Genomic DNA, 21,829 nt, shown 5'->3' on the forward strand with positions numbered 1-21,829 from the left:
CGGGTAGGGAGGTGGAGACGGTTTTCTTATGTTGCCAACTTGGCTCTGCCCTCTCTGAGGAGGAGGCCCAAGTATCAGGCATGGGAGTGTTAAACCCACCTGCCCTCCAGTACAGGGCCTCTGGCCCAGGCAGAGTGGGTTGGGTACGTGGGGGAGGGATACAGGGGAGCTGGGAAAAGGAAAGGGTAGAAGAGGAGTATTGGGAAAGTCAATTCCCTCAAGACCACCAAGTGGCTGGCTGGCTCCCTGCCCCAGGGCATGGGGTCCTTGAGAGGTTGGGGGGGGTGCCAGAGATGGGGGAAGAATGGGACCCGTGATCAAATGGGCTGTCCCCAGGAGTCTTTCTGCCCACCTTCCCTGCTTACCCCACATCTGCTTCTCTCTGTCCCTAGTTGCCAAGGCCTTCATTATCCAATGCCCCCACTTCAATTTTCACCATGGCCCTGGTTCTTAGTTTACAGCCCTGCAAAATGGGTACAGAGCTGGCTTGTGTATAAGGAAGTCCTGGGGTGCTGAGAGTTGAGGAGACTTTTTAAGCCTTGCCTCCCCTTTGAGGTTGGGGCTTGCCTTCCCTGCACTGGGAAGAAATGAGAGTATCCCCATTTTCCATATACTGCCCAAAAAAGCCATTTTTGAGATGAGAGAATTGAGTCTGATGGGAATGGCTTCATGGTCATGAAGGGCTTTGGACAGTTTCCTAACACCCAGACTGCAGGTCATTCTGGGCCTGCAGTTCCGAGGCTGCCTCGCAGTGGTCAAAGGGCATGTGGCTATGAGGACTTAGGCCCAGCTGGGCTCCCTCCTTCCAGCCACACAGGTCTCCATGAAACACTGGGCTGGGGTTAAGGAGGAGAGAGGGACCCAAGCATCCAGAGGGACACAAACAACAGTGGCCAGTCAGGAAACTGGACGCCCCTGTGCTGAGGACTCTGAAGTTGGTCAGGCCTGGGCTCCACACCTGGCTTGGTCAATGCCTGCTGTGTAATCATGGGCGTCTGCTCACCTCTCTGACCTCGTGTTTGTCACCTGTGAGATCGGTATGACTCTCATCTCTGTCCCAAAGCGGCAGAACCTGAAGTAGATAGTGGTGTGTGTTGTCATCGGTTCTCATTATGTCAGTGAGACATAATGAGTGGCCCTCCACCTGCTCCAGTAAAGCTGGCATTTTTCTGGGGGTGGCATCCCACAACAAAGGCTCCTCAATTAGAATGGCTTGGATTTAGCCTTCTTTAGGGCTGTTCTCAGATGGGGTTGATGAGGTACCCGAGTGAAGAGGCTGAGCTGGGGGCCAGGGGTTGGGGGAGGGATGGGAATGGGTTGGACTCAGGGCAGAAGAATCCATGGTCCTTGGCTGGAAAATCCTGGAGGCTTCCTAATATCAGAGGGAATAGAGAAAGCCAACTGTAGTTTCAAGGCTTTCTCTGTCTCCCATCCCCTACACTCACACAGCAAGGCTACAAGTTAGACTTGAGCAAGGACTTCCAGCTGGCAAATGGAGCCTTTGCAGGGTGGAGAGAGGCCTTGGCATGTGCCTTTGTGGCAGGGCTGTCCCATCTAAGAAGAGCTGACGTGAGCAGGCAGGGCTGAGGCCACAGAGGTAGGAGGAAAGGCTGTGTGGAAGTGTGGGTAGGCCTTCTTTTGAGCAAAGAGGAGATGCAAGCCTGGTCAGCATGGTGTTACCCACGTTGTAACCTTCAGGCTCCTACCAAATGCCCATCTCTCCTGAGGTCCTGCAGGCTAGAGGGGGAATGCTCTGTATTTGGGGTTAGGGAAACTGAGGCATGAGGGATTGGCTCAGAGCTCAAAAGCAAATGATGAGAGAGAACCAGGGCCATGACCTGGGTTACCCAACACGCCTGGCCTCACTTGTCCGTGACGTTCACGCTTATGCTGGCAGATGATGACGGTAAAAACAATAACACAGCTCTAGTTAGTTGAGCACCTACTGCATGTGGACCCTACACTGACCCCTTCACATAGGTCCTCTCCAGGACCTGATGAGGGTGGGGTTGTCAGTGGCTGCTCTTCACAGACTAGGGGTTGGGCTCAGCTGAGGGTCAGCAACCTGTCTGAGGTTACCTAGGCTGGAGACTGCAGAGCTAGGAGAGAAATCCTGACTCCAAGGCCCACCTGGACCCTGGCATGGCTTGAGCCTATCTCTGAGATGAGGGGCTCCCCTCACCCACACACAGGATTCGGAGTGTTCCTAGTTGGGCCAGCTCCTCCCCCATGGCCAGCCCCTTAACTGCCCTAGGGCCCTCTGCTCTCTTAAGGCACTTCCCAGGTTTGAACCTAAGAGCCTTGGAACTGCTAATCCCTTAACCCCAGGGGAGGGGGTGGTTGGTGGGTGGGGGATCCCCTGGGGAGCAGATGGATGCCGCTTGGGGTTTCTGGGTTCTTCCTGCAGACAGGTTCTGGGAAACTCCACGTTTAGGCCTGTGGAAGCTGCCTGGGGCCTGGTCAGGCGCACCTCCCCCACCCCTCCCTAGGGGCTCCATTTCTCTCTCCTGGGCACCCTGCAGGGAGTAGTTGAGCAAGTGCCCTTGAGCTGGCACTTCCTCCTTGGTACACGAGGACATAGCCACAATGACTCCCCCCATCCCATGGTCCGTGTGCCACTCAGCACCAGGTGCTGCATGGCCCTGGGTCAGGGCTCGCTAAAGGTCACTGAGTCGAGTTGTCTTTACTAGAGGCTGGTCCCAGCCTCAGATCACTTCCCCTTTCTGGTCTCAGTTTCTTCACCTGTGAAATGACTGTGCAAGTCTGGCCTGCACACTCTTTGAGGCGGGGTAAGTCCATTCCCCACAGACAGACATGCTCAGGAGCTCTGTGACTGGTGTTCCAGTCTCCCAGGCCCAGAGCTCCTGCAGCCCTTACATCCACACGGGGGTCCAGTGGAAGCAGGGTGGGCTCTAGAGTTGGGCCAGCCTGCATTTCAGCGTCACCTTCACCGTTCACACTTGACCTTGACCACACCAGTGCCCCACTCAGCTCTGAGCCTCAGTGTTCTCATCTGAGAAATGGGAGAACCACTGTGCCAACCTCTGTGAGTTGCTGTGAGCATCAAACAAGATGGTGTGGACAGAGCACCTGGCACAGAACCAATAGATCGTGGTGATAACGGAGGCTTTCCCTCCAGACTATCCTCCTGGTCACTGTCCCCCACCCTTGGTCTTGAGGATTCTGGGAAGGAGACGGTGCCAATCTGCTGGCTCAGCCAGCTTGGCCATTGACCTTCAGAGCACCCAGGCTGTCAAGGCCGCCGACTGCTTGTCGGGCGGGCAAGGGGGAGTGCCAGCCAGCTCCTCGCCTGACGCTGCCTGCTCCTGCTCCCACTCTCCTCTCCCTCTCTGCGCCTGTGTGTGAGCTAATTAATCTCAGCCCCTTTGGGAAATTAGAACGCTGCAGCCGTGGCCTCCTCAGCCTCGTGGTGCCTGTGCTGCTACTGGGCCATGCCAAGACCCACTGTGGTTTTAGGGGCACCGGGATGGGGGATGGGGACAGTGGGATGAGCTGGGCAGGCCATGGGTCTCCCTGAGGCCCCACCTCCTTGCTGGGGGGCTCTGGTCTCTCAGCCCCCCTGCTTTCCCAGATAGCATCCATAAGGATGCCAGGCCAGTGCTCAACTGGGGTGAAACCTAGCCCCCAGTGGCCTCTCTGACCTGGTCCCAGGCCTGGTATAGTCACCCCCTTACACCACATTCCATCTCATTGCAGGGTCCTCTTGCCTGCCCAGCTTGGGCTAATGGAGACAGATGTAATTATGGAATTTTGCTTGGGAAATTAATTTGAAAAAGTTAATTGGCAGTTCCGGAGGTGGCAGGCTCCACGCCCGGCCAGTCTTGCTGACGTTAGTGCTGACCCACTGGAGACGTGTAGCTTCCGGGCAGGCCGCGGAGAGGGACCCCAGTGACCTGGCTGGGCAGCTGTGGGACAGGTGGTTGGACAGTGAGGACCAGAGGGTAGACCAGTGTCCTGGCCCAGAGTGGGCACCTGGGAAGGGTTTGTGGACCAGACCTGCTGAGGATAAGAACCCAGCCACTTGTTTGTGTGTTCAACAAGCCATTGTCAAGCTGCTATGGTACACTGACTCCAGTGTCTCCAGTGACCCCGGGCAAAAATAGACCAGTTCTTCCAAACCCCTTTTCTCAAGAAAAACCTCTAAACCTATTCTCAAAGGCTTTTTCAAAGGGCTTAAAGGACATTATTGGGCCAGTGTGCAGATGAAGCCACTGAGGTTGGGAGAGGGGGGCCGTGCCCCGGTCCTCAACAGTAACCTCCAGTGGGTGGAGCAGCGATGGGTAGAGCTCAGTCTCATTCCCAGAGGACGTGTGCCCCAGCTTCAGAATCCCATGGGCAGCTTCCTCCCAAGTGTGGGTGATAGGGGCCTTGAAGTTGACTCTTCCCCAGGGATGAAGCCACAGAAGACAGCCAGCCCCTCACCCCTGTCACCGCCATCCCTGTGTGTGCCTGTGGGAGCTTTCCCTACTACCCCATCTGAGCCTCAGAAGACCCCCATGCCCCAGGGGTCTCAGGATACACAGAGACCCCCACTACTTTCTGGACCCCGTGTAGGGTTTCTGACCACAAGCCTCTGCCAGACCAAGTCCTAGTTTCTGGAGAAGCATGGGTTTTGGTGTGGTCTTTGTCCAGACAGGAGAAGGGTCAGGGCTGGGGCAAGAAGTGGCCAGGCTTGTGACAGGTCAGGGATACCGACCCACAAAGAGGCCAGCGAGATGAGGAACATGGGTGTCCTGAGCTGTGTGGCCTTGGGCAGGTCCCTTAGGTTCTCTAAGCCTCATTTTCCTCATCCAGGAAATGGGGATGATTGTAGATTCCTTTCAGAGAGCTGTGGAGAGGTTCGGGGATGTATAACCACTCCAAGTGGTGCTGGCCCTGGTGTGGGCTGCTTCGCTGCCCAGTGGAGGCGTGCTAGGTGGGAGAGCAGTGAGCTGACCAGGACTGTGCTGTGGCTGGGGCCTGAGGACCAGTGGGTTTCTAGAGGGGAGCCTGGTGCATGTGTCAGAGGAATTGAAGGATCCAAGAGGAGATGATATTTGCGAGACCCCTGGGGCCTGCTCCGAGGGAGTCAGTGCACCCAGCATTGACCCCAGGACTTGTGTGTTCCCGGAGTGGAAACATCCAGGGTTTCCAGGGGCCAAGTGTGCCCTGCTCAGGTTAGTAGGCCTCACCTCACATAGCTGTTCAGGGAGCGTCATGGGCAGCCTGAGCTGGGCACCTTGCATCCCTGTCACTCTGATGTGGTCTGTAGTTCTGGGTTTCTTCAAGGTCCAACCCCAGTCTTGGGTTTAAGTGGGCTACACCCGCTCCCTCAGCATTCTGTGTGGGCTGGTTATGGGGTCAGAGGAGAGGCATTTCCACTTCCTACCTCACCTCCTCCAAGAAGCCCTCTGGATACTGCTCCCCAGCACTTTGCCCATTGACTGAGCTCTCAGGGTTCTCTGCACAGACTTTGTTAAACCCTTCTGTGTGTGTCCCTCAACTGGGAGCTCCCTGACCATGGGGTCCATGATATCTCCTGTCTACCTAGTGCCCAGCACTGGGTTAGCTCATTGGGGGGGGGGGGCAGTATAGGGCTCCTGTGCTCCTGTTTTACAGATGGGTCAGTTAAGGCCCTGCAAGGTCACACAGCCTGTTGAGGCAGAGCCAGCCTGGCTCAGGTAGGTATGGGGCCGATGCTGCCTGCTTGGGGCCTTCCTTCAGACCTCAGGACCATTCCCAGGCTTCCTTAGACCCTGCAGCTCTTGACCCTCCTGGCTGGCAGTATTCCTGGAGGGTGAATAGTCAGTCTGTGCTCTTGAGAGCTTAGGGGGTTGGGAGGTAAAGGGTTGTGGCATCAGACAGGGTCAGAGGCAGGCCTTCCAGCCTCAGTTTCTTCATCTGTAAAACAGGGATCCTAGTACCTCTGTTGTTGGGGGAGCAGGGTGGCTGGAAGAGATCACACATATGTTCTCCTCGGCGGCCTCCTGGTTATTACTACTGACACTGTTATTTTGTTATCATCACATTATTATTCATGCTCCCAGGGCCCCAGCAGCTGTGGTGGCTCCAGGCCTGGATGCAGAGCTCTGGTGTGCCGAAAAAAAGTTGCAGTTCCTAATTAGTCAGCGCTCCAAGGAGAGGGCCTGGGTTTTAATTTTTGCTGCAGGGTCCCACCTGCCCAAGGCTTCCCAGCCCCTCTCATCCATTCCTGGACTGGGGCTGCAGCCCCCTCCGCAGCCTCAGGTAGGGGGCCTGGCCCCAGGCAAAAGCCTCCCCAAATTTCCCCTGCCACTCCCTCCGCCTCCCAGACCTCTGGGGCCATGAATCATTTATGAGGCAAAAATGAAACCAATTAAGGACAAACTTTGAAAGCCTCTAATTGCTGCTCCTGGTGGCACCGAGGAATGAGGGGAGGCCGGCCTTCTCGGTGCGGAATCTCCTTGGCCCAGGCCTTCCCAGGCCTCCCGTCCCGCCGCGGCTCAGGGCGCCTCCCGGCTCCCTGCCGCCTCCCAGCCGGACGCGGACGTGCCTGCACGGCTCTGGCGGCCGAGTCTGCCGCCCCGGCGCCCGCCCGGGTCCCAGGCCGACTAATTAGGCCCGGCTCCCTCCCGCGCCGCCCACTGCCCGCTCCAGGCCCGCTGCCCGCTCCAGGCTCGAGGTGATGGCGGCTGCTCCTGCCGTTCTGGGGCCTGTGCCCCAGAGCTGGCCGCGTTTCTCGGGGCGGGAGCCAGCTCTGCTCGCTTGGCTTAACCCAGACGAGCCCAGGACGCCCTGTCCCTGAACCCCATTGAGGCGTGCAGGTCTGGGTAGGCTCTGGGCCATGCCGGGGTACCTGGCTTGGAGGCCCCTTCAGTCTGGGGGAGAGAGATGCTTTTCCCAGGCGGAGTGGAGAGAGCTGGAGGATGACTGATGGCGGAGTCGGCAGGGGGTGTTGAGACCCCAAGGTGTTGCACTGAGCAGGGATCCAGTTCCTCTTGGCTTTCCCACACACACAGTGACCTTATGTAGATTCCTTAGCCTCAGTTTCCCCATATGTAAACCATCAGGACCAGCCCATTTTCTCCTGGATTTGGGATTTAGGGAGCTGGGCTTTGTGTACCCCTCCCAGTCTCCTCTCTTGGGGGGCTGCTGAGCGGGTGGAGGCAACGTTGGGACCCAGCAGGGCCTGCCTCACTGCCATGAGCCCTGGGTGCCAGTGGCCAGCCTGTTTGCTGTGCTGAGAGCCAGGCAGGCCCTGGGCACTCAGGCACGTTGTTTGCTGAAACCAAATTTCCGTGCTTGTGTTTTTCCATAATTATATTAGCAGGTGGGATTTTTCCTCGGGGAAGCAGTGGGAGGGGGAGCGCCATGGCAGTGTCCCCGCCCGCTCTGAGCGTGAGCTCACACTCAGCTCTGCCCGCCTGCCGTAATGATTTTTTAATTATGCAGCCAGTGCTCGGAATTGCTAATCCACCTCCAGCCCAGCATCCACTCCTGCAACTCACACCCCAGCCCCTGGCTGATGTCCCTAGAGTGGCGGTGCCCAGCCCTGTGCCCATCACTGAGTGCCTGGGACCACCACCACAGTGGGAGAGAAGGTGGATCAGGGAGGGCCGGAGGGTCACTTCTCCCCCATCTGCAAGGGCAGGACTGGTGGCTCTCTTTGTCTCCCACCCCACCCCTAGACCCAGCATGGCTTGCACCCGCCAGGACAGCTGTGGCTCTAAATGAGTTTGGGGAGTGATCTGTGCCCACACCGAGTGACGTGGCCACATCCATTTCAGGGACATTAACCTGTCTTCCCAGCCTTGTGTGACCCCAAGGACACACGCACACAAGTACAACCTTTGTCATGCTCACACTTCCCTTCTCCACACATAGCCCCACAGCCAAGCTACACACACACAATGACAACCGCTGTGTGCTTCTCACACATGTAGCCTTACCTGAGGGCGGGGGCACCCTCAGGAGACCCCGCTGCTGCCTCCCATGCCCTGCGGTGGCCCTGCTCCCACTCCCTTGCCTCCAGAACCCCCCACCCCAGCCCCAGCCCCCCTACTGGGAGGTGCTCCGAGGTCTCCTGGCTCCCACCTCATGGGGTGGCTGCCTGTGGCTGGGGCCAGCCTGAGCCTCCATCGACCCTGGCCTGGGGGAGGTGCTGGGGGGTTCTGCAGCACTGTGGCGGCGGCTCCTCTCCAGGCGCCCAGCTGTGGCATCTGTCAAGGTCAGATAGCGACTCCGGAACCAGCCGGCTTGGCCCCATGGCCCCTCTCGCCTCATTATTTTTGTGTTCCGGGGCTGCGGCGGGGCCGCGGCGACACCTCCCTCCCTCCCCCTCAGCCTCCCGCCTCTCGCCTGCCTCCCCCAAGCCTCTGCAGGGAGGGCCTGCGGTCTGGGGGCTTTTGTTTTCCAGTTTTTCCACGCTCAGGCCAGGCAGGCGGGTAGACACTGGCCAGAGCTGTTGGACCTTGAACAGCAGACAAGACAGGAGTCCCCCTATCTCCGCTAATGGAACCCTGGGTTGGTTTCTCAGGGGCACAAACTGAACCTGGATGGAGCCCAGCCCCCACCACAGCCCAGGTGCACCTGTGGGCAGCTTCCTGTTTCCATAGAGTCCCCAGCAGCTGGCATCAGTTCCTGCCTACACCATCCCCGTTCCAGTAGGGCCCCAGACTTACATACAGCCCAGAGCTCCTGACACAACTCACAGTGCACGCAAATGTACACGTGGCATTCATGCGGCAAAGATATGTTGATATGTACAGACCAGAAGACCCCACAAAGATCATCTCACCGCGTAACCCACTGTCCTGGCATACACACACTTGGGCATATGTGTACATTCACAGACGTGGGTCGCACTCGCCTCCACTTTACACTTGGGGAGGTCACAGGGTCAAAGATCTCTGCCAGCACTGGTACATGAGCCCCGTGTATGCCTCAGTGCTGTGGTCTGTAGAGGGTGACAACTGAGACGACACACTCAACTGGGCGTACTCACAGGCTACCAGACACACGCACACACAGTTGTGCCACACATCTCCTGGGTAGACACGTGTAATCACACTGTATGCAGTGCTCTCTTCACCATACACACCCAACCCTGAGCTCACTCCCTGGTGCCCAGTGTCCTTGGGCAGTTATGCCACCCGAAAGGCTTTTGTCCCCTGAAATACTGAGAAGTGAGCTTGAGGCCTCTGCTTGCTGAGCCCTGTGTGTCTGGAGAGCCTCAGAGAGTGGGAAATGGTTTGACATGAACCATCCGGGCCACTGCCCAGCTTCACTATGTGCACCACTCTAGGCCCAAGAGCGCCAGGATGGGTGGGATGGGGGGGCTTCCAGGTGTGTCATGGGCTTGTTGGCTGCTGGCAGAGGCAGACTCTGGGGGGTGACCTCAGCTCTGTCTCTGGGTCCCTCTTCCCACCTCCCGCCCCTGATTTGGGTGTGTAAATGTTCGGGGAATGGGATGTGGGCAGGCAGACTCCAGGCCACCAGGGTCTCTAGAGTGGCCCTGGCCATCCCCTCTTCCTCCTCCAGCTGTGGACTGCTGTGGCTGCCCCCAGGAGGGGAGCTAGCTGGAGGCTTAGCAGTGGCTGAGCCCCCACCCCCCAGGAAACTCAAAACCCTGGGCCAGCCGCGGGTGGCGGGTTGGGGCAGGCACAAAGAGGGCCTCTGTGCGGCCGGCTGGGCTGCCCACAGGATTCTGGGGGAGGAGGCAGGAGCCGGTTTCCGTCCCGTTCTGCTTCCTGCGGAGGCTGCCGGAATGCCCGGAGCTCTGGCCCAACCTGGCCCGTCTGGCCCACCCGCAGCCCCTTCCCCGTCTTTTCCTGGGCCTTGGGGTAAAACTGCAGACTTCTCTGCAACAGGGCCCCAAGAACCATCCTGCAGGACCCAAAGGAGACCTAGGGGATTTCCCCAGGCGGAGAGCTGAGCTGGACCTTACCCTGCAGCTGAAGGCTAACCTTCATGTGCTGCGGAGCCCTCGGCCAGGGTTGGAGTGCCAGGCCCTGGAGTCTCACAGACCTCGGTTTAAATCCTGGCTCTGCCACTTACTGACCTCGTGACCTTAGGCAGGCGACTTGATGTCCCTGAGCCTCAGCTGCCTCATCTGTAAAATAAGTGATAATAGTTGTAGTAGAATCCGGTAAGAAAATGCTTGTGAAATGCTTAGCACAGTGCCTGGCAGACAGTGAGTACTGGATGCTCCTTGCCCCGATAGGTCTCACCTCTTCCAGGGCTCAGTCTCAACCCTGCACCCTGCTTAAAACCCTTCTCTCAAATCAGTTTCCTACCAGAGATTATATCAGTGATAGATCGAGGCCTCCGGGGCCTTTCTCCTGAGATTTGGAGGGTGGAGGAGATCACTCTCTGCAATCTTTTTTTTCCCCCTGTATCTCTATCTCTTTCCCCATGTATGCCTTGGGATCCTGACTTCTGCAGTAGTTTGGGATGAGGAGCAAGCCATTCTCCATTTTACAAATGGGAAACTGAGGCTTAGTGGGGGAAAGAGCTTGGTCAAAGTCAACAGTCAGGGAGGGACGACAGGGTGGAGCCACAAACCTAGACCTCAGGACTCCAGTTTTCTAGCCAGTCCTGTGGACATATCCCTTCCCCTACTCCAGACACACAAACACACCCCACACAGGAGTCTCAGAAGGACAGTGCCCCATCTCTGATTTCTTGGCTTTTGCATCCCTGGGCTAGCCTTCCCTGGCTTGTCCCATGGTGAGGCTCACCAGGAGGGAGGCCCTGAGCAGGTATGTGGGCCCTGATTTCTGATTGGTGTCAGCTCAGACATCACCACATTGGGAAATGTTTACTGCAAGATTCAGGGATCCCAGATAAGCAGGGCGTCATCACACCTGCTTATCAAATTGCCTGCTCTAAATGGGGCAATAGTAGAACTTCCTTCAGAGGTTGGGTAGAAGGATTACATGAGATAAAGCATGGATAGTGTGGCACATAGGAAGAGCCCCATATCTGTTAGCTATGGTCCCATGTGACAGATGGGAAACTGGCTCAGAGGCCAGTTTTTTGCCAAGGTCAAAAAATGAGGAAGGGCCCTCTTGAACCTTTGACTCTTCCAGGAAAGGAACCTGGCCTGAGGGAGATGTCTATTGAGGAAAGGTCCTGTCTTTATCCGAGGCATCCCAGGCATCTCCTCAGAGCCCCAGGTCAGAGCATACTTCCTGCCCGGGGCCTCAGTGTTTGCTGTCCATGAATGGGCTGATCCCCTCCAGCTGTTTTGGGAAACTCTGTAAAAGAGAACAGAGCCCAGCTGGGTGGGGTGCAGTGGCTCATGCCTGTAATCCCAGCACTTTGGGAGGCTGAGGCGAGTGGATCACCTGAGGTTGGGAGTTAAAGATCAGCTTGACCAACATGGTGAAACCCTGTCTCTACTAAAAATACACAAATTAGCCAGGCCTGGTGGCAGGTGCCTGTAATTCCAGCTACTCCGGAGGCTAAGGCAGGAGAATCACTTGAACCTGGGAGGCGGAGGTTGCAATGAGCCAAGATTGTGCCGTTGCACTCCAGCCTGGGCAATAGAGCGAGACTCTGTCTCAAAAAAAAAAGAGAGGCTGGGCACAGTGGCTCACATCTGTAATCCCAGCATTTTGAGAGGCTGAGGCAGGCGGATCACGAAGTCAGGAGTTTGAGACCAGCCTGACCAACATGGTGAAACCCCGTCTCTACTTAAAAATATTTAAAAAATTAGCTGGACGTGGTGGCAGGCGCCCATAATCCCAGCTACTCTGGAGGCTGAGGCAGGCGAATTGCTTGAGCCCAGGAGGTGGAGGTTGCAGTGAGATGAGATTTCGCCTCTGCACTCCAGCCTGGGCAACAGAATGAGACTTCATCTCATAAAAAAGAAAGAAAGAGAGAGAGAGAAAAGAAGAGAGAACAGAGCCCTATGTACTCCAGGTTTTTCTCAAACCCTTGTGTCCCAGCAGCGTGGTTTCGCCCTCAGGCCAGGGCATGGTTGGTACCTGCCCCAGGAGGAGGGGTGTCAGAGGGTCGGGGGTGTGGAGTCAGTTACATAGAAATGGCATCCCCTGTTCTGTCCTTGGCAGTCATCTTGGGGTGACTGTAGCGGGGTTGAGGGCATGTCTCACCCCAGGCCACCTGCTGGGTGCTTGCAGTGGCCAGTGGGTGGGGGTATGTGTATCCATCTGTAGCTGGACTTGTGCCCTGTGCTCTCCGCCAGGGGCTGTGTTTCTCCCTGCCTCCAAGACCAGTCTGCCTGGGCCTGAGCAGGGCTTTTTCCCTCTGGAAACTCCCCAGGCTGAATCATGGAAATCAGAGATGGAACACCCTCCCTTCCACCCCATTGCCCAGCTCAGTTCAACCACCATAGCCTGTGGTCTGCTTTGCCCATCGTCAGCCTGTCTTCCCATTTCGCCTCACTGGGAGGCCAAGACCAGCCCACCAAGGTGGCGGGGAGAGGGTAAGGGGAGAGTGTCAAGTGCTACGTGGAATCATGGAAAGGGTTCATTGAGCTGGGGTGTGCAGATCTGCTGGGCCGGTGCTTAGGGATCCTGAAATGCAGCCTCTTCCACGAGCCTCCGTGAACAGGCAGGATGGCTGCAAGACTGGTCAGCCAGCAAGGAATAGGGGACAGACGGTGCCTTAGTCAAACCCTGCCCTTGGTAGTGGTGATGGTTGCACAACTCTGTAGATTTACTAAAAATCATTAAATTATATATATACTTTAATATGAAAGAATTTTATAGTATGTAAACTCTACCTCGATAAAACTAGTTTTTAAAAATCCTACCAGCCAGGCGCAGTGGCTCACAGCTATAATCCCAGCACTTTGGGAGGCGCAGGTGAGAGGATTGCTGGATCCTCATGGGAAGACCTCATTCCTACTAAAAATTAAAAAGAAAGAAAGAAAGGAAAATCCTGCCCTTAGCCTCAAGGCCCTGCACAGTTGGGACCCTGGCAGCCTCATAGACACACATCACGCCCACTTCCCCCACTGTGTAGGCTCTTTTTCATGCCTTTGTCCCCTCTGGTCACCTCTCCTTACCCTTAACTCTCAGCCTAGCAGTTCCTTCCTCCAGGAAGGCCCCAGACAGCTCACTGTGTCCCCGTCCAGCTCTTGTTTCATATTGGCTCGTGTGACTGTGGGCCCAGCTCCTGTGCCCTCCTGGAAGGCAGTGCTGGGGTCTGTGTCTGTGTCCTCCACTGTCTCTCCAGTACCATAAGGCACAGGGCTGCTGTCGGGGTAGGTGCAGGGAAGATGCGTGCAAAGGAATATCTAGAACATCCAGCTGTGGGCCACCTGTGTACATGTTTGTGTGCAGATGGCACCATCCCATCCCAGGATGTCCCCTCCTCCCCAGTGCTGTCTGGCCTGAGCGTTCAAGATCGAACCCTGCAGGGGGTGAAGTGAAACTCTTCTAGGGCTGAGGATTGAATAAGGGCACTGGCACCACCTCCAGTGACCTCACTGCCAGCTGGCATTATGATGTCACTGGATCAGCATTCCAGGCCCTGGGCATCTCCCAAGTCCCCCAGGTGGGGGCACTCTCCTCGGGTCTGTGACAGCTGGCCCCCAGCCACAGAGAGGTGACAGGCACGGTAACAATCCTGGGGAGCGAGAGCAGCCTTAGGGGTACCTACATCACCTGCCTTGGGCCACTCTGTCTATTGCAAAGGTGGCCACAGAGCAGGGTGACTAACACTTGGGCTCTGGGTTCAAGTTTTACCCCTGCTGGGCACCAGCTGTTTGACCTCAGGCTGACAGCTTGAACCTCTCTGAGCCTAAATTTCCTCATGTCTGAAATTGGCAAATAGCTCCTGTCTCCCTGGGTTCTGGGGAGGTGTTCAGGAGCTAAGACATGTAAAGCATAAAAGCACTGGGCCTGGGACACAGTAGATGCTCAGTAAATGCTAGTTGGTAGGATCCATTGGTGAAGGAAACCTGAGCAGCAACATAGATGTGGGAGCTGGCTAGAAGGGGGCCGGCCCTGTGCCTTCTGGGGCTGGCCTGGGCCTTAGGGTAGAGGCATAGGGTGGTCTCCACTGCCAGGAGGGTGGCCCCAGGTTTGACTCTCCCTCTCTTTCCAGCTCAGTCAATGAGCTGGAGCCTATAGGAGGCATTGGGCCCACAGGAGGCACTGAGCCCTGCAGCCATGCTCTGGGGCCAAGAACCCATTGCCCCCTAGCCCTCCTGCTCATCCCCTCAGGCCTTGGGCCACACGGTGGGACTGATCTGGTCTCCCCCCATGCCTCACTTCCTCTCTGCCCTTACCTCTGCCTCCCTTTCCTGTGGGCATGCCCAGCTGCCTTCTGGTCCCTGTACTCCTGTGTCTAGGACTTAATTCTCAAGGCTGTTTCCTTGTCTTTTAGACCCTCAAATCCCTGAGCCTAGACAAGGTATCCTGGGTCCCTGGCTCTCTGAGCCCTGTTGCCCCAGACACTGCTCCCCATGATACTCTCTCCACCAACCTTGACCCTCTGTCCCCACAACCTGTCTCTGTTCTGCTCCCACATGTCCCTCTGCCCCCCAGCTTTCCATGACTCGTCCCCCCTCAGCCCCTCGTGCTCTGTCCCCGCCCGTCAGTCCCTGGTCCCAGCTCCCGGCTGGCCGGCTCCTGCATGGACAAAGGGGTCCTTTGTGGGCTGACCGCGGCTGGCGGGGCGGCGGGGCGCTGGCTCCGCATTGCTGATGAAACGGAGCCCTTTGTTGTCCCTCCTCAGGCGCAGTATTTCTTTTTGGGGGCTGGATGCGTTCCTGGCAGGGCCGATGATGGATGCGCCCACCGCCGCCCGCCTGCCCGCCAGCTTTCCCTCCCGCTCATTCCCACTCCGCTTCAACGCAGCCCCAGCTCCTCCCCTGCTGCCTGGGCACTGCCAGACCCTTCCTGGCCTGGAAGGGGGTTGCTGTGTGCCCTGGAGTAGAAGTCTGGGACCTGGGAGGACATCCCCTCTGTGTCCTCTCCATCAGTATGGCAAATGGGACTTTTGGTCAGGGGTCCACTGGGACCAGAACATCAGTTTTTCCTAAGATTTGAAGGATAAGATGAGCCAGGTACCAGGGCCGATTTGGAACAAGGTAGAGGACCAGATGTTCACGTCTGTCCACTCTGGATTTGAAAACCGAGTTGTCCCTGTGAGCCAGTCCCCTGTGTACCCACCTCTCTTCAGCTTCTGTGGCTGGCACACCATAGTGTTCTGCCTGCAGCACCTGTTTGGTGACATATCACATCCTCTGGTCCCAAGCTCAGCATGCCCCAGGACCTCAGAGGCTAGGGGTGGGTGGGCCCAGAAGAAGGACAGAACAGTGGAAGATCAGAGAAAGAAATTCCAAGAGAGGAACAGGACATGAGGCTTGGTCCCCACCAGGAGGGACTCAGCCAGAGCACCAGCCCTGAGCGCAGGCTGGCTGTGTTGGAGGGAACTGACTTCTAATTGACCTGCCCGCCCCGCACGCAGAGCCAGATCCTAGAGCTGGGAGGAGGGAGGGGGTGAGCAGAGCAGGAGCAGCGTTAATGCAGCTATCGATTTCTGCCACCAGCCAGCAGGCCACAGAGGCGGGGGACACATACAGGGCAGGGGCGCAGCCTGTCCCTCTCCCCTTCCCATCTTGCCAGCCCACAGACACCTGCCTTCTGTCTTCTCCCCTCACCCATATCTGGGCTGCTGGGGTTGTTGTCCGGGGCAGGGCAGATGAGCTTAGTTGGGCAGGAGCTGGATGAGCTGACTGGATGGTTTTTGTTCCTGATCTCACTGACCCTGGTCCCCAACACCTACCCAGGGTCACTGATTCCTGAAGCGGTCACAATCTGAGGAGAGGGGCTGAAAAGACCAGCCTGGTCTTGGCCCGTATGAGGTGGGAGGGAACACAGCTATCCTTGGACACACATGGTCTTCTTGCTTCAGCTCTGACCTCTGATACCCCCCAGCCCAGCCTGGATGCCTGCCAGGGCCCCCTCCCTACCTCTGTCCTGGTGGAATCTGCCAGCTTGCCCAGCTCTTCCTCCCCACCCATTTCCTTCCGCTAGGAAGGAGCCCTAGGTGGGCCAGGGCCCACTGGGGTGGTACAGGGAGCACCTGGCTGTTGCTGCTGCCCCTCGCCTCACTCTGGAGACAGCTTTGCCTTTCCCTATACCCGGTCCTCTCCGGCCACCTCTCAGTGCTGGGCAGCCCCCTGTCCCGCTTGGGGCCTGTTTCCCCCTCTGTAAATGCAGAGGACTGGACTAGATACTCTCCTGGGACAGGCTTAAGTCCTGTGACTTGGGGGGGGTGGGGTTGCCTGGGGACAAAGATCCAGTGTGTGCTGCCCTCAAGCCCAGGGCCAGATGTGCGCCTCCCCCTGAGCCGCCAGCTGCTCTGGGGCTAGGCCCTGTCCTGCCATCCCTCTCCTGGGGGATGCTAGGCCACAACAGGCAGACAGGGAAGGGAGGCTGGAGAGCCAGGACTTATGAGGAAACCGCCGCCTTGCTCCATCTGGCTCAGTTCCTTCCAGCTGAGGAGGCAGTGCAGACGCCTTAGCCTTGAGGCCTGAGTGCAGCAGGCCCTGTCCTGGGAAGGGCCGCCTAGGAAATGTGAGGTGGCCGGAGGACAGGTTCCTGCTGGGCTCCATTCCCTTGAGGGTCACGCCTCCTTCTCAGTGCCAGCCTGCCCCAGCCAGAGGCCCCTCCTGGCAGGAGCCCACCCTGGTTCTCACTGAGACCTCCATCCAGGCCCTACTCTATAGGCATTGTGAGGCCTCTGCCCCCTCCCTGCTCTGGGAGCCAGGCCAGAGCACCACAGTGAGGCCTGAGTAGAGACAAGAGTGGGGTCTGAGACGATAATGATTGTGGTTCAGGGTTGAGGAGGAAGCGTGTGCCAGTGTGTGCATAAGCATGTCCTCTCACTGCGGCAGCGGACGGCTTGTCCTCTGTCCCTGTGCTCCTTGCCCTGTAGCAGGACGGGAGAAGCTCCCTGAAATGAGGGTTCTGCACTCATTGGGGAACTCTGGGTTATACAAAGGCAACCAGGTTCCCTTGTCTGCAGGACATGTCAGAGCCTTGAAATAACTGATGTGTGTTAGGAATCTCCAGATGAGGATCCAGGGGCAGCCTTCCAGACTTTATGATGTGTTCTGTCAAGCACTCTTCTCCTCAGATAGCAAAGGAGATTAGGATATGGAGGTGACTTATTTTTATTTTTATTTTTGGTGAGACAGGATCTCACTCTGTTACCCAGGCTGGAATGCAGTGGCATGATTGTAACCCACTACATCCTCAACCTCCTAGGCTCAAGCAGTCCTCCCACCCCAGCCTCCTGAGTAGCTGTGACTACAGGCATGCACCACCACACCTCGTTAATGTTTGCATTTTTTGCAGAGATGGAGTTTTGTCATGTTGCCCAGGCTGGTCTCAAAACTTCTGGGCTCAAGCAATCTGCCTGCCTCTGCCTCCCAAAGTGCTTAGATTACAGGCCTGATCCACTGCACCTAGCTAATAGCATCTCTAGCACTCCCCCACCCCAGCACAGGAAGGACTCCCTGCTTCCAGCAGGTCTTCTTGAACCCTAGCAGGGCAGATTTGGGCTGCGGTGACCTGTACTGGGCTTCCACCATGCCACTTGGTGGCTGTGTGTTCATAGACTGGTGGTTCTCCTAAATCTTGTTTCCCTCATCTATGAAGTACAGAATTACCAGCCACTGCTTCTAGAGTTCTTGTGGGTCTTAACTGAGATAGTATAGATAAGACATTTCTCGCCAGGGTGAATCTGGTGCTTAATAAATGCTTGGTCAAGCTGGTGATCAGGTTGCTAGGACAGTTGACAGTGGCGGTGGTGGCGATGTTGAAGGGGGAGGTGTTCACTGCTGCCCTGACCCTGTATCCTTTTCTGTGACAGAGTGAAGACATTTCCACCTGGACACCTGACCATGTGCCTGCCCTGAGCAGCGAGGCCCACCAGGCATCTCTTGTGGGCAGCAGGGCCAGGTCCTGGTCTGTGGACCCCCAGCAGTTGGCAGGCTCCCTCTGCAGCGGGGTCTGGGCCTCGGCCCCACCATGTCGAGCCTCAGCGGTGGCTCCCAGGACGCCGGCGGCAGTAGCAGCAGCAACACCAATGGCAGCGGTGGCAGTGGCAACAGTGGCCCAAAGGCAGGAGCAGCAGACAAGAGTGCAGCGGTGGCTGCCACTGCGCCAGCCTCTGTGGCAGATGATGCACCACCCCCCGAACGTCGGAACAAGAGCGGTATCATCAGCGAGCCCCTCAACAAGAGCCTGCGCCGCTCCCGCCCGCTCTCCCACTACTCTTCTTTTGGCAGCAGTGGTGGCAGTGGCGGTGGCAGCATGATGGGCGGGGAGTCTGCTGACAAGGCCGCTGCAGCTGCAGCCGCTGCCTCCCTGTTGGCCAATGGGCACGACCTGGCAGCGGCCTTGGCAGTGGACAAAAGCAACCCTACCTCAAAGCACAAAAGTGGTGCTGTGGCCAGCCTGCTGAGCAAGGCAGAGCGGGCCACGGAGCTGGCAGCCGAGGGACAGCTGACGCTGCAGCAGTTTGCGCAGTCCACGGAGATGCTGAAGCGTGTGGTGCAGGAGCATCTCCCGCTGATGAGCGAGGCGGGTGCTGGCCTGCCTGACATGGAGGCCGTGGCAGGTGCCGAAGCCCTCAATGGCCAGTCCGACTTCCCCTACCTGGGCGCTTTCCCTATCAACCCAGGCCTCTTTATTATGACCCCGGCAGGTGTGTTCCTGGCCGAGAGCGCGCTGCACATGGCGGGCCTGGCCGAGTACCCCATGCAGGGAGAGCTGGCCTCTGCCATCAGCTCCGGCAAGAAGAAGCGGAAACGCTGCGGCATGTGCGCGCCCTGCCGGCGGCGCATCAACTGCGAGCAGTGCAGCAGTTGTAGGAACCGAAAGACTGGCCATCAGATTTGCAAATTCAGAAAATGTGAGGAACTCAAAAAGAAGCCTTCCGCTGCTCTGGAGGTAACGGCGCCTTAGAGGGAGGTGTGTGGGCTCTTGTGTCTGTCTGGCAGTCCGAACCCACCCCCACCCCCTGACCCCACCTTTCCTACCTGGGCGAGGGTCTGGGAGATGCCCCACCCGGCCTTGGGGTCTGGGGGTCTGTCTTCGAGACACCAGTTTACTGCCACAAAAGTCACAGCCACATTCTGAGAATCCCATCAAGCCATAATTTGCAAGGCAAGCATAAAATTCCAGGCAAGGGCTTAGCATTCTCAGCCAGGCCCTGGGATTCTGATACCCCTCCTGGGGTTCTGGGTCAGGTATTGACATTTCCATATAGGTCCTAAGTTTCTGATGCTCAGACATGGCCTAAAGCATTCAGTCCAAGACCTAGAACTCTGGGACTCTCCCCTGCCCTGTTGAAGGGATTCTGTTTCACAGACCCTGCTCCCTTAAGCCTTTCATTTGCTCCTCCAGGGCCATCTTTCCCCCAAGGCCACCCAGGGATAGAGCTGCTCCAATGCTGGGTGCCCTGCTCTGAGGCCTGGAAGAACCCTTGGTCTGGACACCTAGTTGACAGATTTTTGGGGCTGGACTAAGGGGAGGTGACCATGAGCCTGGAGTGGACAAGGGCCTAGCCACTGTGGGATTGGCTTGGACAAAGCAGGGGGCTCCCATGCTGCTGTCTGTGCACCCCTGTGGCAGGGCCTTTCCCTGTGCCCCCAGTTGTAGCAACCTAGCTGGAGTGCCAGGCCTGGGTACAAAAGCATCTTTTCAGCCTGCTGTCCCTGCCCCTGTTCCCACCCCTCTATGAGTGGGCTTGACGCAAATGTCCGGAATGGTTGGAAAACAACAATGATGTATCTCAGCCATGGCCTCCTGGCCACCCTCCCCCAGCCCCAGCCCCAGCCCTCCTATTTCTGCTCTCCTATGTACAACAAAGGCATCCACTTTAGTCCGGTGGACACACATGCACACACACCTAGACACGGCCGCTCGAGAAACAGCCCAAATCCCCGCCTCCCACAGCTCCATACCACACAGTTCAGCATAGCTCGAGGCACACACCCATATGCACACGCTCATTTACACAAACACGCCACAGCCACCTGGCGCTGTTGCCTTTGGGCCAGGGGAAGGGTCTTCCTCTCTGGAAGGAGGGTTCCTGGGCACAGTGGCTCAGGTGGCCTCCGAGTCCTCTGGGCCTTCCAGCAGCCCAGCGGGTCAGGCTCCTCCTTTGGCCTGGCTGGGGTGGCAGGAGCTCTGAGGGTTGGCTGCTCTTCCTCCATGCCCATCCCTCCGCCATGAGGCCATCCTCGGGGGAACGTCTTTGCTTCAGGCCCACCCGGACCCTGACTGAACTCTCTCCTTGTTTTTGTCTCCCGCCCCCACCAGAAGGTGATGCTTCCGACGGGAGCCGCCTTCCGGTGGTTTCAGTGACGGCGGCGGAACCCAAAGCTGCCCTCTCCGTGCAATGTCACTGCTCGTGTGGTCTCCAGCAAGGGATTCGGGCGAAGACAAATGGATGCACCCGTCTTTAGAACCAAAAATATTCTCTCACAGATTTCATTCCTGTTTTTATATATATATTTTTTGTTGTCGTTTTAACATCTCCACGTCCCTAGTATAAAAAGAAAAAGAAATGAAAAAAATTTTAACTGGTTTTTTGGAAGAGCAACAACAAAAAAGAGGTAAAGACGAATCTATAAAGTACCGAGACTTCCTAGGCAAAGAATGGACAATCAGTTTCCTTCCTGTGTTGATGTCGATGTTGTCTGTGCAGGAGATGCAGTTTTTGTGTAGAGAATGTAAATTTTCTGTAACCTTTTGAAATCTAGTTACTAATAAGCACTACTGTAATTTAGCACAGTTTAACTCCACCCTCATTTAAACTTCCTTTGATTCTTTCCGACCATGAAATAGTGCATAGTTTGCCTGGAGAATCCACTCACGTTCATAAAGAGAATGTTGATGGCGCCGTGTAGAAGCCCCTCTGTATCCATCCACGCGTGCAGAGCTGCCAGCGGGGAGCTCGCAGAAGGGGAGGGAGCACCAGGCCAGCCGAGCTGCACCCACAGCCCCCAGACTGGGGTCCCCCACCCCAACAGTGATGATTTTGGAGAAAAAAGAAAATGAAAGTTCTGTTCTTTTATCTATTGCGATCTGGGGAAACCCCATCTCGATATTTCCAATCCTGGCTACTTTCCTTAGAGAAAATAAGTCCTTTTTCTCTGGCCTTGCTAACGGCAACAGAAGAAAGGGCTTCTTTGCGTGGTCCCCTGCCAGTGGGGGTGGGTGCCCGGGGGCCCCCCTGAGGCCTGGGCCCCCCTGCCCATGGCCAGCTTCCTGCTGATGAACATGCTGTTTGTATTGTTTTAGGAAACCAGGCTGTTTTGTGAATAAAACGAATGCATGTTTGTGTCACGAAGCACCACTGGCTTCTTGCTCTCCGGTTTTGGGGGGCTGACTTGGGGGCCATTCCTGAGCAGGGGTTGTCTGGGATCACCTGGAGGAGGAAGAACGATGACCCAGGGACATTGAGAGTGGGGATTTCTTGGGGAAAAGAGGCCTCTGGATCCAGAATGGAGGAGAGCAGGAGCAGTCAGCCCAGCAGACAGGAGGGAAAGGCTCTTAACCTGGAAGTCGCTGGAACCGAAGTACTTCAGCGGCCTGGTTCACCTCCTGCCTCCGAATCTGGACCTCCAGGGATCCTCGCTCACCTGGGGCCACCTTCTCTGTTCACCTAAGTTCGTCGGGGCCCAATGAGTAAAGCAGCCAGCAGCATGGGGCAGGTGGTGGCAGGGCTGAGCCGCCTGTTCAGGGTCTTCTTTCTTTCCTACCTTGCAGGGATCTAGGGCCCCTGCAGCCACCAATGTCATTCCCCAGGGAACAGTTTCAGCTCAGCTTTGTGGGGACCTGGCTGTGCATAAACA

At 56.9% G+C, this 21,829-nt stretch overlaps 1 protein-coding gene across 4 annotated transcripts in view; it reads left to right on the top strand.

Moving 5' to 3' along the window:
- Positions 1-21,324, top strand: part of CXXC5 (CXXC finger protein 5) — a 35,653-nt gene extending 14,329 nt beyond the window's left edge. For all 4 annotated transcript variants that reach the window (XM_037741408.1, XM_017536740.2, XM_017536741.2 and 1 more), the window contains exons 2-3: positions 17,836-18,917; positions 20,292-21,324. In XM_037741408.1, coding sequence (XP_037597336.1) covers positions 17,994-18,917; positions 20,292-20,336 — 969 coding nt within the window. In that variant the 5' untranslated portion in view covers positions 17,836-17,993 and the 3' untranslated portion in view covers positions 20,337-21,324. The remainder of the gene's footprint in view (positions 1-17,835; positions 18,918-20,291) is intronic.
- The last annotated feature ends 505 nt before the right edge of the window (positions 21,325-21,829 follow it).

The sequence above is a fragment of the Cebus imitator genome, unplaced genomic scaffold (genome assembly GCF_001604975.1).
Source record: "Cebus imitator isolate Cc_AM_T3 unplaced genomic scaffold, Cebus_imitator-1.0 Scaffold101, whole genome shotgun sequence".
NCBI lineage: Eukaryota > Metazoa > Chordata > Mammalia > Primates > Cebidae > Cebus > Cebus imitator.